Raw genomic sequence first — 8,182 nt, 5'->3', positions numbered from 1 at the left:
AGAGAGAGAGAGAGAGAGAGAGAGAGAGGGGAGGGGTAAAGGTACATATGAACAGACAGATTTACATACTTTAAGAAGAGGCAGACAAACAGAAATTGCCTATTTGCAGGGAAGCAAACCTGATAGCTGACTCGCTGTCTAATGAGATCACTCTGAGGGGTGGAGTCTTCTAACCCCCTCGTTTGGCATATGTTCAGATCAGATGTCTATGATGACACAGACAAAAAAACAGGCTGAACTCAAAAGTGATGGAAACAGAGTGCAACTAAGGCTTTACGTGTTCTGAAACGTTGAAGAGCGTGTTTACCATGCGTAGCTTTATTAATAGTAGGTGTGTTGCCAGACATCGCAGTAAGAGCAGCAATTTTTTTCATTATCACCATCATCAGCAGCAGTTTTACACATCACGACTTACGTAAATTTACATATAGCTTTATTATTGTATCAATATTTTCTTTCCTCGGTCCGTGATATTTTGCACTTTTATCTACGGTGATTTAGGAGATGGCGATAAAGCCATGTTAATTCAGAGTATTATGAAATGTGTTTAGATTGATTTTTATATCCCCATCTTTTTTTACCCTCCTTCCATTCCTCTCTCCATCTTTCTTTCTCTGTTTCTCTCTGCGTTACCTTCATCCTATCTGCCTATCATTCACATAAACACACCTTGTCCTAGTAATGCCTGCCTACCTGTCTGCCTGCCTGTCTGTCTGTCTGTCTGTCTGTCTGTCTATTTATCTTTTGATCTACATATTATCTAATACTCTTTATATGTTCAAATTCCTGCTCCTCCGTCTCTCAGAGTTATGGAAATTTTGGACTACATTCGTGAGTTGTATTTCTGGCCTATCCCTGCGTCCATCCCAGTAATCCCTTTAAATAAGGAAAATCATCACAGTTGCTATTCTCCTCCTCTCCTTGAGTATGTTCCCGTCCTTGTTGACCCAGAGGTTTCAGAGTTTAAAAATAGATAAACCACAGAAACGGCAGCTTTTGATGACGTACGTTGAAGAGCACACGCATACCGGAAAGCTTTATTTCTTTTCTCTTTCGTTTTTCGTTTCTGAGTTCTTTTCATTTGGATTTCCTTTGCGTTAACAGAAATACACAGACATATTTAGATAACGATGCGTCACCATTAGCAGTACTCAACCAAGAGTCGTTAGATCTACATAGTATTCGCTCTGAATGTAGATGGATACGCTTTTTGAATATCGGAACACAGAGCATAACATGAAACGTGAACACGCCTTTGAAAACCTGAATATATTAGTCAAATGATATCCAGTCAGCTTTTGACTGTCATGGTTGATAGTTAACAACAAGTGAGGCCTCCGTGCTTCGATTGAGAAACGAATCACTTGCACTTTTTGGCAGCTTATTCACCGTCCATAAAAAAATATTTTATTTGCTTCGCAAACCGCTACAACGCTGTGCAGCATGGCGTGAATGATACTTTCTAGCTAAATTCAATTTTTAGAGAACACATTTTTTTTAGTTTGACGTATCGACCCCCTTTTCGGTGAAAAGATATTACTGAGTAAAAAACCGATAAGCGAAAATATTATTTAATAGGTCTTTTTTGTTATATTATATATTAATACATTTAATTCCTATTTCGTAAGTCTGTCAGTCTGCTTTAACTTTAAGCCCAGGTTTATATCGTAAAAGAAACCTAGATCTAGTTGGACGTTTTGGCAAACATAGAGGCCTATAATAATATAATACGTTTTTTTTACCCACGATTTGATTACCGCGAGCATTATGTCGAGTATTCGTTTTACAAATTAATATCTACATTTTTTTCCAAATTACTTTTTGAAATAAGTAGTGTGAATAGATTATGTCAAAGATTCACGTTTGATTATTTGAAAATTTTAGTAAGATAGGTCATATAATAATATACGACTTAAAACTCGTGTTGACATGGCTGTACCATAGCCAAGGCACAATCCATGTTTCCAAGTTAATGGACTTTCATGGTATTCGATCTCATAATGGTGACGGGTTTCCTTGCAGAAATGATTTGAATCTCTCTCTCTCTCTCTCTCTCTCTCTCTCTCTCTCTCTCTCTCTCTCTCTCTCTCTCTCTCTCTCTGTGTGTGTCTGTGTCTGCCCCCCCCCTTATCTCTCCCCCTCTCTCTCTCTGTCTCTGTCTCTGGATTTTGACAAACTTTCTTTCACGTATTAAATGCTTCAACCAGTACGTGGCTAATCTTTAAAGGTTGGGGTAGCTTGAAACTCTTTGGCTAGAAAAAATTACTCGTTCCAAATCTTTCAACTTTTGGCTGGAGGCCCTGTTGGGCCTGCGTTCAAATCGCTCAGCTCATCTGTAGGTTTCTGTGAACAGCACGAGATGCTCAGGACCCAGGTATGCGTTTGTGTGATCTATTTAGGTCACCTGACCTTCGAGCAGGTTCTACCTGGTGAATCACTCAGAACAGGACACACAATGTCATTGAAGTTGCTCACATGCCGCTCATGGGGGTTTTTGTGTGTGCGTTTAATGTAAATTTACTTTTTGTGAAATGAGCCTGCTATCATTGGGAGACGTGTAGGATAGCTGTGTGGTTTATATAAGTCCCTCACTGTAATTGCTCCACTGCGATTGAGGGGCTAGAGAGGGGAAATAATTATTCCTGGTAAGTAAAAAGGAATTTCGTAAAATGAGAGAAAAATAACACATAGCCAGTTCAGTTAATCTAAAGTAAACATGTATTTTTTAAATTGATTTTATTTAAGAAGTAATAAATTATTAGTGAGAAATTAATATTTTGTTGTTGTCTTCGATAAATAGTCCTCGGTGACGGTATGCTCATAAACATCGCTTTTGACGTCTTCCGCAATGTTGATGAACCTAACATTCTGTTAACAAGTATTTATCGATTATGTTGTGCTTTCCACCAACGTATTTGATGTCATCTCAGATGGAGGCATCGCATGATTTCCAAGTAAATGACTGACCGTCTTTCAACACACCCCATGGATATTGTGAAAATTGTGTTTTACCTGTTCCATGAACTATACGCCAAAAGCAAATTCAACAAACCGGGAACTCAAATGCAGGCGGATTGTTAAGTACAACTTGTTTTATTGTTCATATGTTTGAGTGCTTCATGCATGGTTAATGATATTTTTGTCTTGGCTTTTGTTTTTTGTTTGAACGACTCGAATGAATCACAGTCACACACCTCAAAAGATGAATTTAGCTTAATTCCTGCGAAGAAAAGTGATAAGTCTGGTGACTAAAGAATGGAAAGAACGAAGGAGAAAAAAATAGTTGACAAGGGGGGGGGGGGGGGGCAGAGACGAAGTAGAGATGTACCACCCCCGGATATTCTCGTTAAGACAGGCTAAAAATAGCCATGTACAGGCGTATTTTATCGCTGGCACACTCTGAAAATACACTCTGCGCGCGCGTCGAAGGAGTGAGTTCGTCTGTGTAGACAGGTAAGATGCAGGGGAATCTTGGAGATCTTGGTACAGTTCCGATCATAGGCTGTTCCTTGCTTGCTCTAGTTGAGTCAGACTGTTACAGTGGCTGATAGGTGTTCTTTGAGTATTTTCGGAGTCTTTTATTTTTACAAGGAATAGAAGAGAATGAATTTGTTTCAGCTGTCTTGGTTAAAAGCGAGGGGACGTTAATAACCTGTTACGATCTTACTTTTTTTAAACCTCAGTAACTGTTTTTTTTTTTTTTTTCTTTTTGCCGTTTGGGTACTGGTTGGTGATGTTCTGTTTTTAGAACGCAAACCTTCTATTGTTTGTTAGCTACACTTCCACTCTCTTCCACTTTACTGAAAACATTCCTTGTACACCACTATCATTATTTGAACTGTTTAACATTTTTATTGACTTTGACTTTTCGTATCATTAAGTGAGCAAAATACATTGTACCTTTCGAAACTACTCAGCACTTCTGTCTTTTTTAAAGAAAATGAACAAGAGACGGGAGTTTAAATGTTTCTGTAATTTGCGGACGTCACTTTCTCATCTCAAGTTCGAAGCCCATATAAAACTTCTTTTCCCTGTAGGGAGTATTTGATACGAGCGTCTGATATGAATAGTTTTGGCTAAAATGGTTATTATATATTTTGAATGTTAAGGGAAACCTTAAGTATGTTGACTAACTACATGTGGATGTTCATTTTAGAAGAAAAAAATGAATATACATAGACAAACAAACACATTATGAGAGAGGATACGTTTTACAACTGGGTAACAATATTTCAATGGGTTTATTAAAATTCCAGGATCCACAAACCAATAACAAAAAAACACTGCATCCTGAAAATGATAGCTTTTAAAGATTATGACTTTAAAAATTATAGTTGGGTCCAGCAACGAATGAGATTTGGAATATGATAGTCTGAAGACAAGCTTCTGGGAAATGTGATATCCATTTTGAGAGAAACACCAAGAGAGAAATGGTTGAACCTTATACGGGTTTCGTTTTGCCCTCTTATCCCTCAATTATACATACGGTGCTTAATGAAGGCGTTGATTATTTAATTCGAGTTGTTTTGTCAAGGGTTTGTACACATAAGACCCTGCCTTTTCATAGGTGCAAAGAGCTTTTTTAAATTTTCAGTGTGTAAAGGGCCTGGTTCAAAATCTTGAGTAGGTCTATTGAAATAGTTTAAGCCCTGAACCTTATTTTTCTATCAGTTTTCGCCACCCCTCCCCCTCCCTTTCGCACAGTCACACACTTCTATTACACTATATTAACAGCCACCCAAACGTGTGCCTTGCTGTATGCTGCCTTCTTTCATTCCATGCTTCCTTCTTCTTCGCTTTTCCTTGGATTAAAGTGTTCCGTTTTTAAACGACATAATGTTATTATTTGTGTTTAGTGTTTTGTTTGAAGGGTAGAATCACTATGATAAATTAAAACACCCCGCCCCTTTTTATACCCCCCCCCAAAAAAAAACAACAAAAAAACAAAACAACGAACAAAACAACAACAACTAACAAAAAAAACCTTACAACTTTTGCCCGACAACCGAAACCAAACTGCTTGATTGCGAAACGTAGCCGAGAAACTCGCCCCTCAGTATTCTGTGCAGAAGACCATGTACGTTTGGGGTCGCTCCCTCACCGGCAATCGACGCACGCACTTTTACCGGTGGAGCTGAACCCATGGTGGGCTGTTTTTACTAAATTACATCTTGGAAGTTCTCAGACGTTTCTAGATTTATGCTTTATATAGAAATTCGTGTTACTTCGTTCTTTGAAGAGGCCTGTATTTACAATAAAGTGGTGAGTGTGTAATAGTAATGAACATTTGTTTTTGTTTCTGTAGTGACTTGATACTTTGCGTGTGTTGAACAACTCTATTAGATACAGGGTAGGTGAAAATATCTCATTGTACCGAGTTCAATTAGAACTTTTAAAAAAAATCTCTTTTCTGTTTTGCTCCTGATTTCCCTATAACCTGAGATTGAACGGTTTATATTGCTATAAATTATGTTGTCGGCTTTGACGCAGTGTTCAGGTATGCCCCTTTGACTTTGTGCCGAGAACTCGTTGGAGCAATTCGTCTTCTCCATCAGTGACTCAATGATTGTATAGATTTGTACAGATCCTTCATCTACTCTAAGATATCACAATCGTTTTGATGATAAGCATACCTTTGTCTGGTTAGAGAAAAAAAAAAGAAAAAAGGAAAGGATCGTGCATATATTTTGGATAACTTTTTACCTCGACAAAATATGGTTTAAAAGTGGGCTCAGCGTTTTGACAGTCGGATTTTCCAAGGGCAGAGGAAGACAACAAATATGCATTAATCTATATTATGGTGATAAAAGCTAGCACAAGTATTGGGTGGTTGCACAGAAAATTGTTGCTATTAGTACCATTATGATTAACTACATCAGTAAAATATTTTGTGTGTTCCTGATGCGACAAGGAGTCTATGAGTCCTACGCCCTCCTGTGGGTTTTAAAAACTTGGACCTTAGAAAATCTCTAATACACTTATATCATACTGAATAGACTATGAAGAAACTGATGTACAAAACCTTAGTAGATGCTTACTTAAAATTATGTTAATTAGATGTAATTAGATGCTACCGACTTTGCGAAATAACACAAGCTATATACGGACCCCCCCCCTCCAAACCCCCAACCATCCCCGGTCTTCCCTGCACGTCAGCCTCAGCTTCTTTCTCATAGATCGTTATAAAGTACCGCTGTCAGTTCAAAATGTATGTTTGCTAGGCTCTGAATGCACACACACACACGCTCATGTCGTTCATCGTTCTATGGCACGAAATGTACATTTATCTCTGGTGTATCGTTTGGCTATACATTTCATCGCATTGTTTGAAGAAGAGGTGTTTCTCTTAACCCTCCCTCCCACCCTACCCCACTTTTCCCTACCCCTCCTCTATCCCCACGCCCAGAAAACACGAATAAGGCTTGCTGTCATGCCGAGGGTGTTTGCTCCGTCAGCTGCTGCTGTCTTCTCTCATGTTTACCTCTCTCATAATTACAGTTAACGTTCTGGCGTATTTCTGTAATCCTTCTTCTTTTATAGAGTGTTATTTTAATCATAATATATTATATTCCTTTTTAGAGTGTTGTTTGAATCATAATATTCTTTTTTTTTTGCCAAAGATGGCCGTCATCCACTATTATATTATGGCCTGACTCACTTTATACTTTAACCCAACAACATTATATATATTCTTTTACTGATTTCTTCCTGGCCTTGGCTTTGCCGTGGAGTTTAAAAAGTGACGTTCATTGTACGTATACACGCTCGGGTGTGTGTCTGTGTGTGTGTGTGTGTGTGTGTGTGTGTGTGTGTGTGTGTGTGTGTGTATGTATGTATGTGTGTGTGTGTGTGTGTGTGTGTGTGTGTGTGTGTGTGTGTGTGTAAGAGAGAAAGAGAGAGAGAGAGAGAGAGAGAGAGAGAGAGAGAGAGAGAGAGAGAGAGAGAAAGGGAGAGAGAATGAGAGTAGAGAGAGAGTTTGTGTGTTTCTTTCTGTAAGGCAGAGACAGAGAAGTGTAGGACCGGGGAAGAAGAAGAAGAAGAAAAAGAAGAAGAAGAAGAAGAAGATGAAGAAGAAGAAGAAGAAGAAGAAGAAGAAGAAGAAGAAGAAGAAGAAGAAGAAGAAGAAAGTAACAACACCAACAACAACAACAAACCATCATATTAATCATCAACAACAAAATAGCAACATCAAATTTAATATGAGATTGAATATAAAAAGTGGAGATCAGAACTGAGAGAAAGACAGAGAGAGAGAGAGAGAGAGAGAGAGAGAGAGAGAGAGAGAGAGAGAGAGAGAGAGAGAGAGACAGACAGACAGACAGACAGACAGACAGACAGACAGACAGACAGACAGACAGACAGACAAACAGAGACAGACAGAGACAGAGAGGGTGAGACAGATAGATAGATGGATAGATTGGTAGATAGATAGAAAGATAGAGGGAGGGAGAGAGATAGAGGGAGGGAAACAATTGCAAGGGAGAAAACTGATTATTACGGATCAGTTATTTAAGGTTCGTCTGATAACGTCCCTTATTCTATGTGTTGGCCGAATGTTCTTCCAAGAGAAAAATCATTTTCGAGAAGTGTGAATTTCAATATGCATTGTATAATAAAAAATATGTTTGCAAGAGTTTGCAGACTTTCTCCCGTCTTGCAAATGATGGTGTCTAAAACAACATTACTGAGTCTATAGTACACATACTCCGACGTCTCATATCGCGCCGCTCACCGAATTGACTCTATTAAAAGTTAAAAACCAGAGCCGCTGGCTGCACAATTTTCGTCATCAAACGCATGTTCTCTTTATACTGTGTTTTATTTTAAGCAAAGAAAATGTAAACAATTTCTTTTTCTTTTTTTTTTCTTTTCAGATTTAGGATATGAGCTGACGAACTTCCTAACTTGTGTTTCTGCTTTGAAGTGTGTGGATTACATCAAGCTCTTGTGACGACAAAATTCACCAACGCTACGAATTCCCTGTCTGTGAACTGCCTCATTGTCATCGATCAGTGAAAACGTCGACTACGGAATACCGTTTGCGTCTGAGAAACTGAATTTCCTGTGGCTGGCATTGCTCCAATCAAATCAGTATGGCAACACGAATCCCCATAAATAAGGATAACTACAATTTTGAAGATAGGCAAAAGAAAATATGGGAAGATATGGAGAAAGATATGGA

The 8,182-nt window shown here is 38.5% G+C and overlaps 1 protein-coding gene across 3 annotated transcripts in view; it reads left to right on the top strand.

Moving 5' to 3' along the window:
• The window catches only part of LOC101857145 (small heat shock protein p36), a 26,734-nt gene that overhangs the window by 10,591 nt on the left and 7,961 nt on the right, over positions 1 to 8,182 (top strand). For 2 of the 3 annotated variants that reach the window (XM_005108357.3, XM_005108352.3), the window contains exon 2: positions 7,875 to 8,182. This exon is cut by the window's right edge. In XM_005108357.3, the coding sequence (XP_005108414.1) occupies positions 8,094 to 8,182 (89 nt within the window). In that variant the 5' untranslated portion in view covers positions 7,875 to 8,093. Of the gene's footprint in view, positions 1 to 7,871 lie in introns of those variants that run through there. The other variant, XM_005108353.3, reaches the window with a different exon arrangement.

The sequence above is a fragment of the Aplysia californica genome, unplaced genomic scaffold, assembly GCF_000002075.1.
Source record: "Aplysia californica isolate F4 #8 unplaced genomic scaffold, AplCal3.0 scaffold00682, whole genome shotgun sequence".
Classification (NCBI taxonomy): domain Eukaryota; kingdom Metazoa; phylum Mollusca; class Gastropoda; order Aplysiida; family Aplysiidae; genus Aplysia; species Aplysia californica.
The sequence above is the reverse complement of the archived record's forward strand: the minus strand, read 5'-3'. Positions and strand labels throughout refer to the sequence as shown.